The 22,231-nt window shown below is 46.3% G+C and overlaps 1 protein-coding gene across 3 annotated transcripts in view; it reads right to left on the reverse strand.

Annotated features, from left to right (window-relative positions):
• Positions 1-15,122: 15,122 nt before the first annotated feature.
• The window catches only part of mapkap1 (MAPK associated protein 1), a 114,052-nt gene continuing 106,943 nt past the window's right edge, over positions 15,123-22,231 (reverse strand). For all 3 annotated transcript variants that reach the window (XM_042302711.1, XM_042302710.1, XM_042302709.1), the window contains 2 exons: positions 21,940-22,037; positions 15,123-17,993 (listed from right to left, as the gene is read on the reverse strand). In XM_042302711.1, coding sequence (XP_042158645.1) covers positions 17,880-17,993; positions 21,940-22,037 — 212 coding nt within the window. In that variant the 3' untranslated portion in view covers positions 15,123-17,879. The remainder of the gene's footprint in view (positions 17,994-21,939; positions 22,038-22,231) is intronic.

The raw sequence follows: 22,231 nt of genomic DNA on the forward strand, positions 1-22,231 counted from the left end.
TATTTCACCTTATTTAACCAGGTAGGCAAGTTGAGAACAAGTTCTCATTTACAATTGCGACCTGGCCAAGATAAAGCAAAGCAGTTCGACACATATAATGACACAGAGTTACACATGGAGTAAAACAAACATACAGTCAATAATACAGTATAAACAAGTCTAAATACGATGTGAGCAAATGAGGTGAGATAAGGGAGGTAAAGGCAAAAAAAGGCCATGGTGGCAAAGTAAATACAATATAGCAAGTAAAACACTGGAATGATAGATTTGCAATGGAAGAATGTGCAAAGTAGAAATAAAAATAATGGGGTGCAAAGGAGCAAAATTAATTAATTAATTAAATACAGTAGGGAAAGAGGTAGTTGTTTGGGCTAAATTATAGGTGGGCTATGTACAGGTGCAGTAATCTGTGAGCTGCTCTGACAGTTGGTGCTTAAAGCTAGTGAGGGAGATAAGTGTTTCCAGTTTCAGAGATTTTTGTAGTTCGTTCCAGTCATTGGCAGCAGAGAACTGGAAGGAGAGGCGGCCAAAGAAAGAATTGGTTTTGGGGGTGACTAGAGAGATATACCTGCTGGAGCGTGTGCTACAGGTGGGAGATGCTATGGTGACCAGCGAGCTGAGATAAGGGGGGACTTTACCTAGCAGGGTCTTGTAGATGACATGGAGCCAGTGGGTTTGGCGACGAGTATGAAGCGAGGGCCAGCCAACGAGAGCGTACAGGTCGCAATGGTGGGTAGTATATGGGGCTTTGGTGACAAAACGGATTGCACTGTGATCGACTGCATCCAATTTGTTGAGTAGGGTATTGGAGGCTATTTTGTCAATGACATCGCCAAAGTCGAGGATTGGTAGGATGGTCAGTTTTACAAGGGTATGTTTGGCAGCATGAGTGAATGATGCTTTGTTGCGAAATAGGAAGCCAATTCTAGATTTAACTTTGGATTGGAGATGTTTGATATGGGTCTGGAAGGAGAGTTTACAGTCTAACCAGACACCTAAGTATTTGTAGTTGTCCACGTATTCTAAGTCAGAGCCGTCCAGAGTAGTGATGTTGGACAGGCGGGTAGGTGCAGGTAGTGATCGGTTGAAGAGCATGCATTTAGTTTTACTTGTATTTAAGAGCAATTGGAGGCCACGGAAGGAGAGTTGTATGGCATTGAAGCTTGCCTGGAGGGTTGTTAACACAGTGTCCAAAGAAGGGCCAGAAGTATACAGAATGGTGTCGTCTGCGTAGAGGTGGATCAGAGACTCACCAGCAGCAAGAGCGACCTCATTGATGTATACAGAGAAGAGAGTCGGTCCAAGAATTGAACCCTGTGGCACCCCCATAGAGACTGCCAGAGGTCCGGACAGCAGACCCTCCGATTTGACACACTGAACTCTATCAGAGACGTAGTTGGTGAACCAGGCGAGGCAATCATTTGAGAAACCAAGGCTGTCGAGTCTGCCGATGAGGATGTGGTGATTGACAGAGTCGAAAGCCTTGGCCAGATCAATGAATACGGCTGCACAGTAATGTTTCTTATCGATGGCGGTTAAGATATCATTTAGGACCTTGAGCGTGGCTGAGGTGCACCCATGACCAGCTCTGAAACCAGATTGCATAGCAGAGAAGGTATGGTGAGATTCGAAATGGTCGGTAATCTGTTTGTTGACTTGGCTTTCGAAGACCTTAGAAAGGCATGGTAGGATAGATATAGGTCTGTAGCAGTTTGGGTCAAGAGTGTCCCCCCCTTTGAAGAGGGGGATGACCGCAGCTGCTTTCCAATCTTTGGGAATCTCAGACGACACGAAAGAGAGGTTGAACAGGCTAGTAATAGGGGTGGCAACAATTTCGGCAGATAATTTTAGAAAGAAAGGGTCCAGATTGTCTAGCCCGGCTGATTTGTTGGGGTCCAGATTTTGCAGCTCATTCAGAACATCAGCTGAACGGATTTGGGAGAAGGAGAAATGGGGAAGGCTTGGGCGAGTTGCTGTGGGGGGTGCAGTGCTGTTGACCGGGGTAGGAGTAGCCAGGTGGAAAGCATGGCCAGCCGTAGAAAAATGCTTATTGAAATTCTCAATTATGGTGGATTAATCAGTGGTGACAGTGTTTCCTATCTTCAGTGCAGTGGGCAGCTGGGAGGAGGTGTTCTTATTCTCCATGGACTTTACAGTGTCCCAGAACTTTTTTTACTTGGCTAAAGTAGGCATGTAATTTAACATTTGTATTAATATTTATCACATTCACCATTGTTATTAAGGCACAGGAAATTTCAAAAGGCATTTCTGCCCTACTATGAGGAAGGAACTGGCACCAAACGCCCTACTTCCTGAATCACATCATACCATAAAACAGAGATCTCAAATAGCCACCTGACGCTTTTAATAGCCGGGCACCGGCACACATTTCAGCAAATAAACGCTGGGTCTAAATTAATTGTTTATGAGTGAACTTCAGTACCATAACGATTGAACAAAAGAAGATAGCAACAGACCGCTGCTCCCGAGTGGTGCATCGTTCTAAGGCACTGCATCTCAGTGCTTGAGGCATCACTACAGACCCTGGTTCATTTCCAGCCTGTATCACGTCAGGCCGTCATTGTAAATAAGAACTTGTTATTAACTGACTTGCCTAGTTAAATAAAGGTTCATTAAAAAAATTCAACATCATTGCCATGGATGAGACAGCAGTGTGGTTTGACGTGATCGGCTCAACGACGGTGGATACAAGAGGCGTAACAAGTGCTGGATCTCCATGTAGCCGTCAAATGATCACCTTCCGCTGACCTTCCGCTGGCCTCCCCCTGACCACCCGTTGACCTCCCGCTGGCCTCCCTCTGAACTCCCGCTGGCCTTCCGCTGGCCTCCCCCTGACCACCCGTTGACCTCCCGCTGGCCTCCCTCTGAACTCCCGCTGGCCTTTCCCCACAACAACAATATCTGGCGTATTTGGCACACAGGAAGACGCATCACGTAGAGATCTTGAAAGAGGTGTGGGCCAGACATTCGGGATGAACGCCATGAAGCAAGAGGCCAACCAAAAGTATCTACCTTATCATCTTCAACCCTGTTACCCTAGTCTCAACCCTGTTGCCCTAGTCTCAACCCTGTTGCCCTAGTCTCAACCCTGTTGCCCTAGTCTCAACCCTGTTGCCCTAGTCTCAACCCTGTTGCCCTAGTCTCAACCCTGTTGCCCTAGTCTCAACCCTGTTGCCCTAGTCTCAACCCTGTTGCCCTAGTCTCAACCCTGTTGCCCTAGTCTCAACCCTGTTGCCCTAGTCTCAACCCTGTTACCCTAGTCTCAACCCTATTACCCTAGTCTCAACCCCATTACCATCTTCAGTCATGCGATGATACGGTGTGTGGTCCTCCCACTACGCATGCAGTTTACTAGGCTACAGATTAAATAATTGACGAACTTCACAGGATGGTGACATGTTAGTGTTAACTTGATCTCATGACCAAACAGTAGATGGTGTCATAGAGCAACAACAAAAAACACGCCTAGCAACAACGAGAGGAAAATGTTCCAATTATTGTGAATCAACCCATTGTATCAAAGAGTGTTGATAGTTCAGGAGACAATGACTTGTCCAACTTCTACTCTTTATTTTATTTAACCCTTCAATCCAATAGTAGTAGTAGTTCTGTACATTTTGTAATGTAGGATTTTGGCTGAATGTAGAACAAAGCGTGGGACATTCCAACATCTAATACAGGGCAACGGTTAAAAAGCTACTATGTATTTTGAGCTGGGTGGTATGTAGGCATGAGGTTGGGCTGGGCTGGGTGGTATATAGGTATGAGTTTGGGCTGGGCTGGGCTGGGTGGTATGTAGGTATGAGGTTGGGCTAGCCTGGGTGGAATGTAGGTATGAGGTTGGGCTGGGCTGGGCTGGCCTGGGTGGTATGTAGGTATGAGGTTGGGCTGGGCTGGGCTAGCCTGGGTGGTATGTAGGTATGAGGTTGGGCTGGCCTGGGTGGTATGTAGGTATGAGGCTGGGCTGGCCTGGGTGGTATGTAGGTATGAGGTTGGGCTGGCCTGGGTGGTATGTAGGTATGAGGTTGGCCTGGCTTGGGTGGTATGTAGGTATGAGGCTGGGCTGGGTGGTATGTAGGTATGAGGTTGGACTGGGCTGGGTGGTATGAAGGTATGAGGTTGGGCTGGGCTGGGCGATATGTAGGTATGAGGTTGGGCTGGGCGGTATGTAGGTATGAGGTTGGGCTGGGCTGGGCGGTATGTAGGTATGAGGTTGGGCTGGGCTGGGCGGTATGTAGGTATGAGGTTGGTTTGGGCTGGGTGGTATGTAGGTATGAGTTTGGGCTGGGCTGGGCGGTATGTAGGTATGAGGTTGGTTTGGGCTAGGCTGGGTGGTATGTAGGTATGAGGCTGGGCTGGGCTGTGTTGTATGTAGGTATGAGGCTGGTTTGGGCTAGGTGGTATGTAGGTATGAGGTTGGTTTGGGCTAGATGGTATGTAGGTATGAGGTTGGTTTGGGCTGGGTGATAGGAAGGTTTGAGGTTGGGCTGGGCTGGGCGGTATGTAGGTATGAGGTTGGGCTGGGCTGGGCGGTATGTAGGTATGAGGTTGGGCTGGGCGGTATGTAGGTATGAGGTTGGTTTGGGCTGGGTGGTATGTAGGCATGAGGTTGGGCTGGGCTGGGCGGTATGTAGGTATGAGGTTGGTTTGGGCTGGGTGGTATGTAGGTATGAGGCTGGGCTGGGCTGTGTTGTATGTAGGTATGAGGCTGGTTTGGGCTGGGTGGTATGTAGGTATGAGGTTGGGCTGGCCGGGTGTTATGTACTGTAGATATGAGGTTTGGTTTGGGCCAGGTGGTGTGTAGGTTTGAGGTTGGGCTGGGCGGTATGTAGGTATGAGGTTGGTTTGGGCTAGGTGGTATGTAGGTATGAGGTTGGTTTGAGCGATATGTAGGTATGAGGTTGGTCTGGGCTAGGTGGTATATCGGTATGAGGTTGGTTTGAGCTAGGTGGTATGTAGGTATGAGGTTGGTTTGGGCTAGATGGTATGTAGGTATGAGGTTGGTCTGGTCTAGGTGGTATGTAGGTATGAGGTTGGTTTGGGCTAGGTGATATGTAGGTATGAGGTTGGTCTGGGCTAGGTGGTATATCGGTATGAGGTTGGTTTGAGCTGGGTGGTTTGTAGGTATGAGGTTTTAGGGTCTTGTGGGTGAATGTTATTGTTATTGTTTACACCATTTCACTTCAATTGAGGAAGAAAAATGTTTTGTGTTGTAAATACATTTTTGTAGAGGAAATATCGTAATTCCAAGCCTCTCTCATATCCACACCCTCACACCAACGTCAATCGCAGCACTCTTGCTAAGACATTTCACTTGCCTTAGAACTAGTGGTCAAAGCGGTCTCATTTCTTCTTGTGGTGCGGGTGAAGCATACGTCAGGGAGACCGTCTTCAATGTTCACAAAGGAACAAAGAGCAGCACAGCAAGCGGTTACCTCCAGACGTCTCAGATGGATCGCGGCTCACGAGTCCATGTTTGAATTAACAGCTCGGGCCCTTCACAAAGACAAGGGGCTGTTAGACATGGATCTACACCAACGAGCCCAGGTCATTTACATAACCCTTTGTGTGACGGAGATGATTTCATGTGGTCTATTGATCTTTCAGGGCTAGAGACTTAGAGCTGATCAGTTCACTCTTTGAAAAATGGGTTCCAAAAGGGTTATTCAGCTATCCCCATTGGAGACAGGGTTCTACCTGGAACCAAAAAGGGTTCTACCTGGAACTAAAAAGGGTTCTTCAGCTTCCCCATTGGGGACAGGGTTCTACCTGGAACCAAAAAGGGTTCTTCAGCTGTCCCCATTAGAGACAGGGTTCTACCTGGAACCAAAAAGGGTTCTTCAGCTGTCCCCATTAGAGACAGGGTTCTACCTGGAACCAAAAAGGGTTCTTCAGCTGTCCCCATTAGAGACAGGGTTCTACCTGGAACCAAAAGGGTTCTTCAGCTGTCCCCATTAGAGACAGGGTTCTACCTGGAACCAAAAACGGTTCTTCAGCTGTCCCCATTAGAGACAGGGTTCTACCTGGAACCAAAAAGGGTTCTTCAGCTGTCCCCATTAGAGACAGGGTTCTACCTGGAACCAAAAACGGTTCTTCAGCTGTCCCCATTAGAGACAGGGTTCTACCTGGAACCAAAAAGGGTTCTTCAGCTGTCCCCATTGGAGACAGGGTTCTACCTGGAACCAAAAACGGTTCTTCAGCTGACCCCATTAGAGACAGGGTTCTACCTGGAACCAAAAAGGGTTCTTAAGCTGTCCCCATTAGAGACAGGGTTCTACCTGGAACCAAAAAGGGTTCTTCAAAAGGTTCTGCTATGGGGTAGGGTTCTACCTGGAACCAAAAAGGGTTCTTCAAAAGGTTCTGCTATGGGGACAGCCAAATAACCATGTTTTTCTCTGAGTGTTGAAGCTATTAGAGAGGTGTTGGAAAGTGGAGCCCACCGGAGTGACTTGGCTCAAGAACCACCAATTTCAACTTTAGGGGTTATGGAGGTGATGACTAAGGTGACTACACAATGTGGAAATCAGAAGTGTAGGCCTAGATTAAATCCGAAATGCGGAAGATTTAAAGGCAATGTTCCGGCGTTCCTGGAAACTGCATTCACGGTAAACGCTGCATATGTCGACTCATTCGGGCATTACCTTTTAATTGCGCTAATAACGCGAATCTTCTGTGATACGGACTGAATCTTTAATGTATAACGGTTTGGTTTGGAAGAAAAGTAAGGACTATTGCACCATCAGGACAGTTTGAAAAAAGTGAACTTTCATCCCCTAGATGGCAGGCTTGCTATTCGTGAACATAGGAATTTATTCATGAACAATACTCTGATACAGTATGAGAAAATGTTTGGTTTTAATAGCAAAGATATTATCACAGGATCAGTAAATAGTAATAGTGTACTGTTGGGCATCACTGTAATAATGTTCAACTGAAATGGAACAATGACACCGACAGATGTGTGAACATGCAAGATACAGTCTGTGATCTGGGAAGCTACTTGAAGGGGGCAATCTGCAGTTCAAAAAAATATTAAAATGGTCAGCCTGCCTCTTTTTTGGGGGGTGAGCGAAATGTAACCACTCAAACTCGTAGACAGACCTACGGATGCAAGGATTGACCACCAACGATACAGAAATTAGGCCAAGAGTCAATCAGATCAGCGGTATCCTGCGGCAACCGACAACGGCATAGGATATTGTTTTTGTTTAGGCAATGAGGAAGGTGTTACTGCGTTGGAGCTGTCCAATCCACAAGCGGCTCCCGTCGTTATACCATTACCATTGAATGCACAGAGTCACATTAATAGAAATCCCATGCAGCTGTGTTACGAGTTTGAAACCCAGCATGTGTGATGTAATCTACACCTCAGGCTGATAGAATTCCATATGATTTAGTTCCCCAGCCCCATCCCAAAGCTGTACACCTGCTCTGCCATTTTGCAACAACAAAATAGATCTTCAATGTTATTTTTAATGTTAGTTCAATGTCAGTTAAAATGGACCTCAGTAGGAAGTGGTGCTTTGGAACATTACGAATGGAGCCACATTTCTGGAATTCACTGTGAATGTCTCTTGATTCGCAACAAGTGAATAATGATTTGGCGCTCACTATTCATCAATGGTGGCTCGCCATCAAAGGTGGCTCCCCATTTTGGAATGTCTACATGGTAATTAATAGTGACGCTGACAATATACAGTGTGAATGTACGAAACTGACATAGTACCAAGTAGAATCCTGTGTTAAAGCTGAACTGACATAGTACCAAGTAGAATCCTGTGTTAAAGCTGAACTGACATAGTACCAAGTAGAATCCTGTGTTAAAGCTGAACTGACATAGTACCAAGTAGAATCCTGTGTTAAAGCTGAACTGACATAGTACCGAGTAGAATCCTGTGTTAAAGCTGAACTGACATAGTACCAAGTAGAATCCTGTGTTAAAGCTGAACTGACATAGTACCAAGTAGAATCCTGTGTTAAAGCTGAACTGACATAGTACCGAGTAGAATCCTGTGTTAAAGCTGAACTGACATAGTACCAAGTAGAATCCTGTGTTAAAGCTGAACTGACATAGTACCAAGTAGAATCCTGTGTTAAAGCTGAACTGACATAGTACCAAGTAGAATCCTGTGTTAAAGCTGAACTGACATAGTACCGAGTAGAATCCTGTGTTAAAGCTGAACTGACATAGTACCAAGTAGAATCCTGTGTCAAAGCTGAACTGACATAGTACCAAGTAGAATCCTGTGTTAAAGCTGAACTGACATAGTACCAAGTAGAATCCTGTGTTAAAGCTGAACTGACATTGTGGCACTGAGAATGTGTACCAAAACCTAACTGACATGGCCTGGAGAATGTACGTGGTAGCTTAGAATGAGTGTGTGAACAGTGTGTTTGCTATGACAGAGATGATTTGCCAGAGGTGACGAGAGATGTTAGCAATGATAAGACAACAGACAGAACCTGAGAACAAGAGAACCTGAGAACAAGAGAACCTGAGAACAAGAGAACCTGAGAACAAGAGAACCTGAGAACAAGAGAACCTGAGAACAAGAGAATCTGAGAACAAGAGAATCTGAGAACAAGAGAACCTGAGAACAAGAGAACCTGAGAACAAGAGAACCTGAGAACAAGAGAACCTGAGAACAAGAGAATCTGAGAACAAGAGAACAAGAGAATCTGAGAACAAGAGATGCTGAGAACCTAAGAACAGGAGACTTTTTGTGTTACACTGGGATGAGAGAAAAATGGTCCTTTTTCTAGATGAGTTGTCATTGTGCATTACTGTATATGTCTGAGGACATTTCAGGGATATTTTCAACTGTGTTCTGCATCTGTCTTACAATAGAACATAAGTACTTAACTCATCCAAAGGGTTCACATCCAAACCAATGTTAAGCTGTATTAAATAAAACATCACATTTCATCATATTGTATCATATCATTGTGGTATGATGGAACACTTTCTGTTATTATGGGAGCAGTCCAACGACCAGAAGAGATGACAACCCACGTGGACTAAACTGTCTGCCAATAATAATCACCTCACAGTGACAAAAATCTGCGCTCCCTTAAACATTCGCAAATGATAATCCACATCAAAGCTTTTATTTTGTGATTTTGACAGTTTAACCGGTTAATTCATACAACTACAGAGATGACAGGGATGTGGATAAAGCCCAGCAGAGGAGGCAAAATACCTATTCTCCTCTTTCCCTCCTCCTCTGCAGGTATTTCATGTATTAACACTCCATTCCACTGCACTGCTGCCCAATGAACCTCACACCGAACCTTACCAACCTCCCACTGAACCTTACCAACCTCCCACTGAACCTTACCAACCTCACACTGAACCTTACCAACCTCCCACTGAACCTTACCAACCTCACACCGAACCTTACCAACCTCACACCGAACCTTACCAACCTCCCACTGAACCTTACCAACCTCCCACTGAACCTTACCAACCTCCCACTGAACCTTACCAACCTCCCACTGAACCTTACCAACCTCACACCGAACCTTACCAACCTCACACCGAACCTTACCAACCTCCCACTGAACCTTACCAACCTCCCACTGAACCTTACCAACCTCCCACTGAACCTTACCAACCTCCCACTGAACCTTACCAACCTCACACCGAACCTTACCAACCTCACACCGAACCTTACCAACCTCACACCGAACCTTACCAACCTCACACCGAACCTTACCAACCCCCACTGAACCGTACCAACCTCCCACTGAACCGTACCAACCTCCCACTGAACCGTACCAACCTCCCACTGAACCTTACCAACCTCCCACTGAACCTTACCAACCTCCCACTGAACCTTACCAACCTCCCACTGAACCTTACCAACCTCACACCGAACCTTACCAACCTCCCACTGAACCTTACCAACCTCCCACTGAACCTTACCAACCTCACACCGAACCTTACCAACCTCCCACTGAACCTTACCAACCTCCCACTGAACCTTACCAACCTCCCACTGAACCTTACCAACCTCCCACTGAACCTTACCAACCTCCCACTGAACCTTACCAACATCACACCAAACCTTACCAACCTCCCACTGAACCTTACCAACCTCACACTGGACCTTACCAACCTCCCACTGAACCTTACCAACCTCCCACTGAACCTTACCAACCTCACACTGAACCTTACCAACCTCACACTGAACCTTACCAACCTCACACTGGACCTTACCAACATCACACTGAACCTTACCAACCTCACACTGAACCTTACCAACCTCACACTGAACCTTACCAACCTCACACTGAACCTTACCAACCTCACACCGAACCTTACCAACCTCCCACTGAACCTTACCAACCTCACACTGAACCTTACCAACTTCACACTGGACCTTAACCTCACACTGAACCTTAACCTCACACTGAACCTTACCAACCTCACACTGAACCTTACCAACCCCACACTGGACCTTACCAACCTCACACCAAACCTTACCAACCTCACACCGGACCTTAACAACCTCACACTGGACCTTACCAACCTCACACCGAACCATACCAACCTCACACTGAACCTTACCAACCTCACACCAAACCTTACCAACCTCACACCGGACCTTACCAACATCACACTGAACCTTGCCAACCTCACACTGAACCTAGCCAACCTCACACTGAACCTTACCAACCTCACACTGAACCTAGCCAACCTCACACTGAACCTTACCAACCTCACACTGAACCTTACCAGCCTCACACTGAACCCTACCAACCTCACACCGAACCTTACCAGCCTCACACTGAACCTTACCAGCCTCACACCGAACCTCACACCGAACCTTACCAACCTCACACCGAACCATACCAACCTCACACTGAACCTTACCAACCTCACACCGAACCTTACCAACCTCACACTGAACCTTACCAACCTCACACTGAACCTTACCAACCTCACACTGAACCTTACCAACCTCACACCGAACCTTACCAACCTCACACTGAACCTTACCAACCTCACACTGAACCTTACCAGCCTCACACTGACAGTACCAAGGAATTCTATCTGTTCTCCTGGGTGAGGATAGTAGTAGAGTGATCCATTTAGGGTCAAGCCTATTACATGTCCAGACAGTTTTCCATCAGGGACTACATGTGAATGTGTGCGCTCACTTTACGGTATTTTTTGCATTGCGTAGCATACTGGGTTGTGTATATTTGTATGCTGACCTCAGACGAATACATTTCTCTGCAAATGGACAATAACGTTATCGTATTGTGATCATGTCCCTAATAGGGGTGAACAACATGACTCTAGTGGGTTAAGGTTAGGGATCCATTTGAAATGGATCTACTGTGCTGACCTGTGTGTGAACTGGACGGTGCCACCCTTGCTCTGTTATTGCATTAGGTCTGACAGTACAGACCTGTGATAAAGCTCTATGTAGACATGCTGTAGAATCTCAATCCCTCCACCTTTCTAGCTCACATGTACGATTACCAGTTAATATAGATTACCAGTAAATGTAGATAACTGGTAATCTATATTGATTCATAATCTAGATGTACCAGTAAATATACATTACCAGTAACTATACACTACCAGCTAATATACAGTGCATTTGGAAAGTATTCAGACCCCATACACACAATGACAAAGCACAAACTTGTTTTTATACAAATATATATATATATATATATATATATATATATATATATATATATATATATATATATATATATTTTAAATACTGAAATATCACATTTACATAAGTATTCAGACATTTTACTCAGTAGTTTGTTGAAGCACCTTTGGCAGCGATTACAGCCTCGATAGTTTTTGGGTATGACACTGCAAGCCTTGCACACCTATATTTGGGGAGTTTCTCCCATTCTTGCCTGCAAATCCTCTCAAGCTCTGTCAGGTTGAATGGGGAAAATTGCTGCACAGCTATTTTCAGGTCTCTCCATAGATGTTCGATCGGGTTCAAGTCCGGGCTCTGGCTGGGACACTCAAGGACATTCAGAGGCTTCAGAGCCACTCCTGCGTTGTCTTGGCTGTGTGCTTAGGGTCGTTGTCCTGTTGGAAGGTGAACCTTCACCCCAGTCTGAGGTCTTGAGCACTCTGGAGCAGGTTTTCATCAAGGATCTCTCTGTACTTTGCGCCATTCATCTCCGCCTCGATCCTGACTAGTCTCCCAGTCCCTGCCGCTGAAAAACATCTCCACAGCATGATGCTGCCACTACCATGCTTCACTGTAGGGATGGTGCCAGGTTTCCTCCAGCAGTGACACTTGGCATTCAGGCCAAATCGTTCAATCTTGCTTTCATCAGACCAGAGAATCTTGTTTCTCATGGTCTGAGAGTCTATAGGTGCCTCTTGGCAAACTCCAAGCGGGCTGTCATGTGCCTTTTACTGTGGAGTGGCTTCCCTCTGATTCCATATATGTTATTTCATAGTTTTGATGTCTTCACTATTATTACACAATATAGAAAATAGTACAAATAAAGAAAAACCTTTGAATGAGTAGGTGTTCTAAAACTTTTGTAGTGTACTTTTGTACTTCAGTAGTGTAAATTACCAGTCAACCAGTAAATATAGATTACCAGTAAATAGAGATTACCAGTTAATAGAGATTACCAGTTAATATAGATTTACAGTTAGAGATTACCAGTTAATATAGATTTAGAGATTAGCAGTTAATAGATTTACAGTTAGAGATTCCAGTTAATATAGATGTACAGTTAAATATGACCAGTTAATATAGATTTACAGTTAGAGATTACCAGTTAATATAGATTTACAGTTAGAGATTCCAGTTAATATAGATTTACAGTTAATAGAGATTACCAGTTAATATAGATTCAGTTAATAGAGATTACCAGTTAATAGAGATTACCAGTTAATATAGATTTACAGTTAATAGAGATTACCAGTTAATATAGATTTAGTTAGAGATTAGCAGTTAATATAGATTTACAGTTAATAGAGATTCCAGTTAATATAGATTTACAGTTAATAGAGATTCCAGTTAATATAGATGTATAGTTAAAGATGACCAGTTAATATATATTTACCGTTAGAGATGACCGGTTAATATATATTTACAGTTAGAGATTACCAGTTAATATAGATTTACAGTAAATATCTGTTACCAGCTAATATAGATTTACAGTAAATATCTGTTACCAGCTAACTGCTGTATTTTGACGTATTTCCCTTCCTGTGTCAAAACGTTGGATCCCCTGAACATTATTTTGTTCCTTTCCATAACCAGTAGTGTTGTGCAAAGTGGATTTGCTCACCATGACAACGATACAGCATTACCCATCTGACTCCAAAACTAAAATGGACATAGCCGTTTTTGTCACACTGCTTAATACATTGCCGGTTGACACAGCACAGGGTGGTGTGATGGCAATTTGGTGCTCTGTGGAACATTTGGTTGCCCTCTGGCATAAGAGTCACTTCCTGGAGAGAGAGAGTTGATCAGAGTGACATGGAGGATTTGTGGGACTGGGCACCACCCGAAAACCGCCTCAGGTGAAATGTTAGCCACTGCTCCTGGTCCACACGACACAAAACACACACACACACACACACACACACCTATATAGGTCACAGGTCGCCAGAAATGTGTTTTTCATAAATGACACCAACTGTATTTTGTATTCATGGTCAAATTAAAAGCAAACCAATAATTCTACTGTCTGATAGCAACAGCAAATGACACGGTATGTACAATAACTAATATTTCAAATACCTTCTCCATATCTGGTCAATTGTATTTATTCCGTGTAAAGAGCCAGTTCAGACCTTTTTAGAAATGTGTTTTCATGTCAGAAACTTTTTCAGATTGCTCTTGCCAATGGAATAGTCCCAAAAGTGCAAACCCTACCCCATCTTGCACTACAAGACAGGCACACTCAAAAGATCAAAAGTAAAATGTCAAATTCTACTTGAACCCAGGTCTGGTAGGGATAGCGAGAGATAGACTGTGTTGACCTCCTGTGATCCTGGCTGGGCGCATCAGCTGTGACACCCAAGGGGTCTGACAATCACATAGCCATCTTAAACCAAACAATAAACAACATTATATAAACAACAACCGCTTTCATTATTTTCCTGTCAGGCGCATGAGGAGCAACTTGAAGCAAAGTGACCCTACAAAGGTAAATTGGTAAATTTGTTTGCAATCCTCATGCAATTTAATTACAAATATGTTCTTAAAGCCACAATCTGTAAAAATGTTCATATACACATATGTAGAAGTTTTAGAAATGACTAGATATCTAGACTTGTGGCTTTATAAGATCAATATTTGGACTACTCGGGTAAGTTCATCAAGGATCTGCCTGTCCACAAAATGTATTAATGAGAAAGGACAAGATAGGCCTAACACTAGTACAATAAGCAACACATAAACTACAAGATATTCTGAGCCGGACAAATTGCAACTTCATCAACATTGGGAGTTTAACCTCGGTGGAGGTTGGGGAGGAACCGGGGGACAGATTTACTGTTGCAGCCACTTCAGGAGCCACTGAGTCATCAGCTTCGTCCCCCATATTTCCAGGTCTGGAAACTGACAAGCCGGTTTGTGTTAGAGCCCCCAGGAGTCCCATTCATTAAACATCACTTATACGCCATGCCGAGAGGAGGAGAGAGAAGCCCGACACCACACCTGGCTCCGTCCTCCACATAAGCCTCCCAGAAAAAGGGACAGATTTGTGGTTTGCTTTACGATGGGAGGTTGGGACTGAATATGTTGAGAAGACAGCTTGAAGCTTGCCACACAACAACTGCAGTGTATGGTGGGAAGTCTCCTTTTTTCCACCCCATGTGATATTTTTATACCAGTGAGATCTGATGTTTACACTACATGCCTGAATTGTGCCTCGTGGATCATTCAAGTTGTATTGCGTTTGAATTTAGAATGAGTGGAAAGCTCTGCTATACACTTCTATCAGCAGACGTTGCCCTGCTTTGTGTCTTCTGAACGTATCCCAGAGGCACTTCAAGCTGTTCTGTTGCAGATGACACTATAAGAAACGCGTTTAAAAAAAGAAAAGAAAAAAGAGGAGAGAAAGACGACAAAAAGGCAACAACATATGAGCAGAATTTATATAATGTCATTGTTTTAACAACATCAACAAAATGCTGTAAAAAGTAATACATTCCTTATGTGCCTCCCATCGGGACAGTCTGAACAAACATGATCTGTTCAACAGACAGTGCTTCATTCATTATTTTACAGTCCATAGATACAATGAAGAAAAAAAATAATTGTATAGATCACAGTAAAAAGTACAGGTAATAATTACATTTTTTTTGTTTGTTTTGTTTGAAATCATAAAAATCTGTCAGGTCGTACCCCTTCCTATCCCCTTGCTACCTTTATTCACAATAAGTCGTTTTGAGAGTTTTCGTTCAGACTCGAAAGTATGGAAAATGCCTTCCTTATGTACTCGTCTTGCTTGTGTTTTTTTTAAAAACCCTCACAGCACCTCAGCAGAACTGGCATTGATTGGTAGTGAGCCACTATTTGAAAGGTTTCAGGCACTGAATGTACTATGGCCAAAGCAGGTTTCATCATATCATTTAATTAACCCCTGAATGTAATCATTATCTATATACAAATAAAAATGTAAGGATGTTCCCTTTACATACCAATGTACAACATAAGACTGATTAAGTTTACATCTTCATACGTAGAGCAGAAGCGAGGGATTTAGTATTTTCATTGTCCTGATGGCTTCGGCTTTTCACTCGAGCCATCGGTATATGCATTCAACTCTCAAATGTAGAATTGATTTGTAGGCGGCGGTGGATGGAACAAGGTTTCGTTGATTGACACTGGTGTTAAAGCAACACCGTGGTCCTCTGATCCATCCTGAGTTCATGGGATTGACAATAACAGGGGGGGGGGGAAGAGTTGCATTCCTTCATCTCCTTCAGAATAGGACTACAAGTCCCGCCTATTTCTTGTTTTCTATGTCTAAGCATTCCTAAAAGGACAAAGGTCAGGCGGAGAACTTTAGATCTGATATGGCTGACGAGTGGAGAGCCTTTTGTGAAGACATTGGAGTTTAGGAGGCAGCTCTTTAATTATCTAGGATCAAGACGCATCTCCCTCATCTGATGAATCTAAATAAAATATATATTTTTCAAAATTAGTGAACTAGGCCTTTACACTGTATGAGCAGAGAACGAAAAAACATCTTCCTGCGGCCTTGATCTCCCTCTCTTTTTATGTCTCATCATCTCTCTCTCTTATTATATCTCTGACTGTGACACTCTTCACTCTCTCCCTTGGTCCTCTGCTGTGAGAGTGAAGTCAGTGGCTCCACGGTCTGGGCTTCAGACAGTGGCTCCAGGGTCTAGACAGTGGTTCCAGGGTCCAGACAGTGGTTCCAGGGTCCAGACAGTGGTTCCAGGGTCCAGACAGTGGTTCCAGGGTCCAGACAGTGGTTCCAGGGTCCAGACAGTGATTCCAGGGTCCAGACAGTGGTTCCAGGGTCCAGACAGTGGTTCCAGGGTCCAGACAGTGGTTCCAGGGTCTAGACAGTAGCCCCAGGGTCTAGACAGTGGTCCCAGGGTCTAGACAGTGGTCCCAGAGTCTAGACAGTGGTCCCAGAGTCTAGACAGTGGTTCCAGGGTCCAGACAGTGGTTCCAGGGTCTAGACAGTAGCCCCAGGGTCTAGACAGTGGTCCCAGGGTCTAGACAGTGGTCCCAGGTTCTAGACAGTGGTCCCAGGGTCTAGACAGTGGTCCCAGGGTCCAGACAGTGGTTCCAGGGTCCAGACAGTGGTTCCAGGGTCCAGACAGTGATTCCAGGGTCCAGACAGTGATTCCAGGGTCCAGACAGTGGTTCCAGGGTCCAGACAGTGGTTCCAGGGTCTAGACAGTAGCCCCAGGGTCTAGACAGTGGTCCCAGGGTCTAGACAGTGGTCCCAGAGTCTAGACAGTGGTTCCAGGGTCCAGACAGTTGTTCCAGGGTCTAGACAGTAGCCCCAGGGTCTAGACAGTGGTCCCAGGGTCTAGACAGTGGTCCCAGGTTCTAGACAGTGGTCCCAGGGTCTAGACAGTGGTCCCAGGGTCTAGACAGTGGTTCCAGGGTCCAGACAGTGGTTCCAGGGTCCAGACAGTGGTTCCAGGGTCCAGACAGTGGTCCCAGGGTCTAGACAGTGGTCCCAGGGTCTAGACAGTGGTCCCAGGGTCTAGACAGTGGTTCCAGGGTCTAGACAGTGGCTCCAGGGTCTAGACAGTGGTCCCAGGGTCTAGACAGTGGTCCCAGGGTCTAGACAGTGGTCCCAGGGTCTAGACAGTGGATCCAGGGTCCAGACAGTGGTTCCAGGGTCTAGACAGTAGCTCCAGGGTCCAGACAGTGGTTCCAGGGTCTAGACAATGGTCCCCGGGTCTAGACAGTAGCCCCAGGGTCTAGACAGTGGTCCCAGGGTCTAGACAGTGGTCTCAGGGTCTAGACAGTGGTCCCAGGGTCTAGACAGTGGTCCCAGGGTCTAGACAGTGGTCCCAGGGTCTAGACAGTGGTTCCAGGGTCCAGACAGTGGTTCCAGGGTCTAGACAGTAGCCCCAGGGTCTAGACAGTGGTCCCAGGGTCTAGACAGTGGTCCCAGGGTCTAGACAGTGGTCCCAGGGTCTAGACAGTGGTCACAGGGTCTAGACAGTGGTTCTAGGGTCTAGACAATGGTCCCCGGGTCTAGACAGTGCCTCCAGGGTCTAGACAATGGCTCCAGGGTCTAGACAGTGGCTCCAGGGTCTAGACAATGGTTCCAGGGTCTAGACAGTGGCTCCAGGGTCTAGACAATGGTTCCAGGGTCTAGACAGTGGCTCCAGGGTCTCTCCTCTACTTCTTCTCCTTCTGGAAGCTGAAACTGGTGCGCCGGCTCAGTTTACGCTGCTTCTGGGCAAAGTAGTCCGCCCGCGACGTGCTGGCCCGAGACTCCAGGATGTAGTTCACCTGAGAATGATAAAACAAGGGATTGTGGGAAGTGTTTCGATCAAAATATGTAGAAACATATGTATACTACGCTACATAGTACAACTGGTTATTTGTGACACAGAAAAAAAAACATATTTGGTGTTGAAATTTCAACTAGTCACAATTAATAAAACTATTAGAAAATCCAATAGCAGGACATAATAGCTTTTTCAAGGGGCATGGGAAACCAGATGACAGACAGTCAGAATGACACACTCATGTCTCGTTACATCCAGTAGATGTCACTAAATGGGAACACATGCTACTTTAAGGAGAAACATGGACAGCTCATAAAAGGCAGACTTAAGAGCAGGGACGGCGGAGGTGATGATAACGTTGATAATTTTAACGGAGGTTTAATGCCTAGACCGGAGATATAAAAAGTTAAGCCTTTGGCCTTAAAGAGAGAAGGGATACTTCAAAAAACGAGTTTTAAAGGCGGAATTACCACACCCTGTGGGATCCTCCTCATCCATGCTGTTTTATGGGTAAAGGCATAAACATGGTGTCAATAATTTCATGGCTAGTAAAATCCTTGGCCATCACATGGAAACCCTGTGCTTTGACCAAAACATTCACACTCAGGTTTTTATTTATTTATATGGTCTGGTGTTTGGTTATAATGTGCCTCAAGGGCACAGCTGTGATGTGTGTGTGTGTGTGTGTGTGTGTGTGTGTGTGTGTGTGTGTGTGTGTGACTACAGCTTTTATGTTGACGGGAAGTGAGGGGGCCCACTCAAACGAGACAGATGAGAGGTATGAGTTTGGATCAGGTGAACATTCAAATACTCAAGAGAAATATTGTTGCTGGAAATATATCGTAACTATTTATTTTATTTTTTAAAGTAACATGTTTGTTTCTAATGTCCTCTCATCTCATCTGCTTTATACGGAGGTATAAATATATTTATAAATATATTGCCCTTCTTTTTCGACCCCCCCAAGTCACATTGGCTTGTAGTAATGAAAGCATTATTCCCTGCAATGTGTGGTCACGCTCAAGAGGAATACCCCAGGGGACAACTCCGGGCCCACTGAGATTTCAAGATGGAATCATCAGGATAAGGACACTCATGGGTCACAACTGCCAAACCCGGTTGACATGCCTCCACCGAGCCACAGCGATGACACGCTACTTAAAGCCCTGTCCCCTGAGAGTAGGGGACTAGAGTCCTCGCAATTACCTGCAATTTCACACTAACTTCTCTTGCCTTCAAACTTCACCCCACCTGCCCTGGCCTTCAACATTCACCCCACCTGCCCTGGCCTTCAACATTCACCTCACCTGCCCTGGCCTTCAACATTCACCTCACCTGCCCTGGCCTTCAACATTCACCCACCTGCCCTGGCCTTCAACCTTACCTTCACCTTCAACATTCACCCTAACCTGCCCTGGCCATCAACATTCACCCCACCTGCCCTGGCCTTCAACATTCACCCCACCTGCCCTGGCCATCAACATTCACCCCACCTGCCCTGCCCTGGCCTTCAACCTTCACCCCACCTGCCCTTCCCTGGCCTTCAACATTCACCCCACCTGCCCTGGCCTTCAACCTTCACCCACCTGCCCTGCCCTGGCCTTCAACATTCACCACACCTGCCCTGGCCTTCAACATTCACCCACCTTTCCTTGGCCTTCAACCTTCACCTGCACCTGCCCTTCAACATTCACCCCACCAGCCCTTCAACATTAACCTGCCCTGGCCTTCAACATTCACCCCACCTGCCCCCTTCAACCTTCAACTGACCTGCCCTGGCCTTCAACATTCACCCCACCTGCCCTGGCCTTCAACATTCAACTCACCTGCCCTGGCCTTCAACATTCACCTCACCTGCCCTGGCCTTCAACATTCACCTCACCTGCCCTGGCCTTCAACATTCACCTCACCTGCCCTGGCCTTCAACATTCACCTCACCTGCCCTGGCCTTCAACATTCACCTCACCTGCCCTGGCCTTCAACATTCACCTCACCTGCCCTGGCCTTCAACATTCACCCACCTGCCCTGGCCTTCAACCTTCACCCCACCTGCCCTTCCCTGGCCTTCAACATTCACCCCACCTGCCCTGGCCTTCAACCTTCACCCCACCTGCCCTGCCCTGGTCTTCAACATTCACCACACCTGCCCTGGCCTTCAACATTCACCTCACCTTTCCTTGGCCTTCAACCTTCACCTCACCTGCCCTTCAACATTCACCCCACCTGCCCTTCAACCTTCACCTCACCTGCCCTGCCCTTCAACATTCACCTCACCTGCCCTTCAACATTCACCCCACCAGCCCTTCAACATTAACCTGCCCTGGCCTTCAACATTCACCCCACCTGCCCTTCAACCTTCACCCCACCGGCCCTGTTCTTCATCCTTCACCTCACCTGCCCTGGCCCTTGACCTCACCTGCAACATTCACCTCACCTGCCCTTCAACATTCACCCCACCTGCTCTTCAACCTTCACCTCACCTGCCCTGGCCTTCAATCTTCACCTCACCTGCCCTGCCCTTCAACATTCACCCCACCTGCCCTGGCCTTCAACATTCACCTCACCTGCCCTGGCCTTCAACATTCACCTCACCTGCCCTGGCCTTCAACCTTCACCCCCCCACCTGCCCTGGCCTTCAACCTTCACCTCACCTGCCTGGCCTTCAATCTTCACCTCACCTGGCCTTCAACCGTCACCTCACCTGCCCTGGCCTTCAACCTTCACCTCACCTGCCCTGGCCTTCACCTTCACCTCACCTGCCTGGCCTTCAACCTTCACCTCACCTGCCCTGGCCTTCAACCTTCACCTCACCTGCCCTGGCCTTCAACCTTCAACTCACCTGGCCTTCAACCTTCACCTCACCTGCCCTGGCCTTCAACCTTCACCTCACCTGCCCTGGCCTTCAACCTTCACCTCACCTGCCCTGGCCTTCAACCTTCACCTCACCTGCCCTGGCCTTCAACCTTCACCTCACCTGCCCTGGCCTTCAACCTTCACCTCACCTGCCCTGGCCTTCAACCTTCTTACCTGCCCTTCAACCTTCACCTGCCCTTGGCCTTCCCTGGCCTTCACCTTCACCTCACCTGCCCTGGCCTTCAACCTTCACATCACCTGCCCTGGCCTTCAACCTTCACATCACCTGCCCTGGCCTTCAACCTTCACATCACCTGCCCTGGCCATCAACCTTCACCTCACCTGCCCTTCAACATTCACCTCACCTGCCCTGGCCTTCAACATTCACCTCACCTGCCCTGGCCTTCAACATTCACCTCACCTGGCCTTCAACCTTCACCTCACCTGGCCTTCAACCTTCACCTCACCTGGCCTTCAACCTTCACCTCACCAGCCCTGGCCTTCAACATTCACCTCACCTGCCCTGGCCTTCAACCTTCACCTCACCTGGCCTTCAACATTCACCTCACCTTCCCTGGACTTCAACATTCACCGCACCTGCCCTTCAACCTTCACCCCACCTGCCCTGGCCTTCAACATTCACCTCACCTGGCCTTCAACATTCACCTCACCTGGCCTGGCCTTCAGGAGATGCTTTCCCATGCCCCAATTTCAAGACTTATTACAGAAAGGTCCTTAAAAGTAAATTAATCATCATTAATGCTAATTAAAGAGAGTATCATTATCTTCCGTATTTTAATGGTTACAGTTGAATTATCATACGCCGATGTGGTAAAAATGCCTCACGGCCTTAATCTACATTTTTAATAGGATATTTCATATTTGCATCTCTGAGTGCGCATACAATTAGGTTTTTTCGCCCTACGGGTATATGTGGGAGACTGCATAATAATATAGTCGAACCGTCAATATCTGTCAATAGTGACTTGTACCCTGCAGACCTGACTTTGTAAAGTAGAGGAAGTGGTTGCTAAAACAACATATTTCCATGTGATATGGAGGCAAAAGGCACATGGACCCTCCCTATTACTCACCTTAAGCACGATCTCATTGACAGTAGCAGCATCACACTCAAAGTACAAGGGCTTGTAGTCGTGGTTACTGAGGTATGTGAGCTTGAATATTGCATGACCTGCAACACAAGGAGGAAGAGGATGTGAAATACAAGACAGTAAAACAAGGAATTTACACAAACCAAGAGACTGTAAAATCATTGTCCCCACAGTTGGGATAAGGCTCACCTGTATATTATAGTCAAGAGACAGGACCTAGACCTTTATATTACAGTCAAGAGACAGGGCCTAGACCTGTATATTACAGTCAAGA

This window comes from Oncorhynchus tshawytscha, linkage group LG20, assembly GCF_018296145.1.
Source record: "Oncorhynchus tshawytscha isolate Ot180627B linkage group LG20, Otsh_v2.0, whole genome shotgun sequence".
Taxonomy (NCBI): domain Eukaryota; kingdom Metazoa; phylum Chordata; class Actinopteri; order Salmoniformes; family Salmonidae; genus Oncorhynchus; species Oncorhynchus tshawytscha.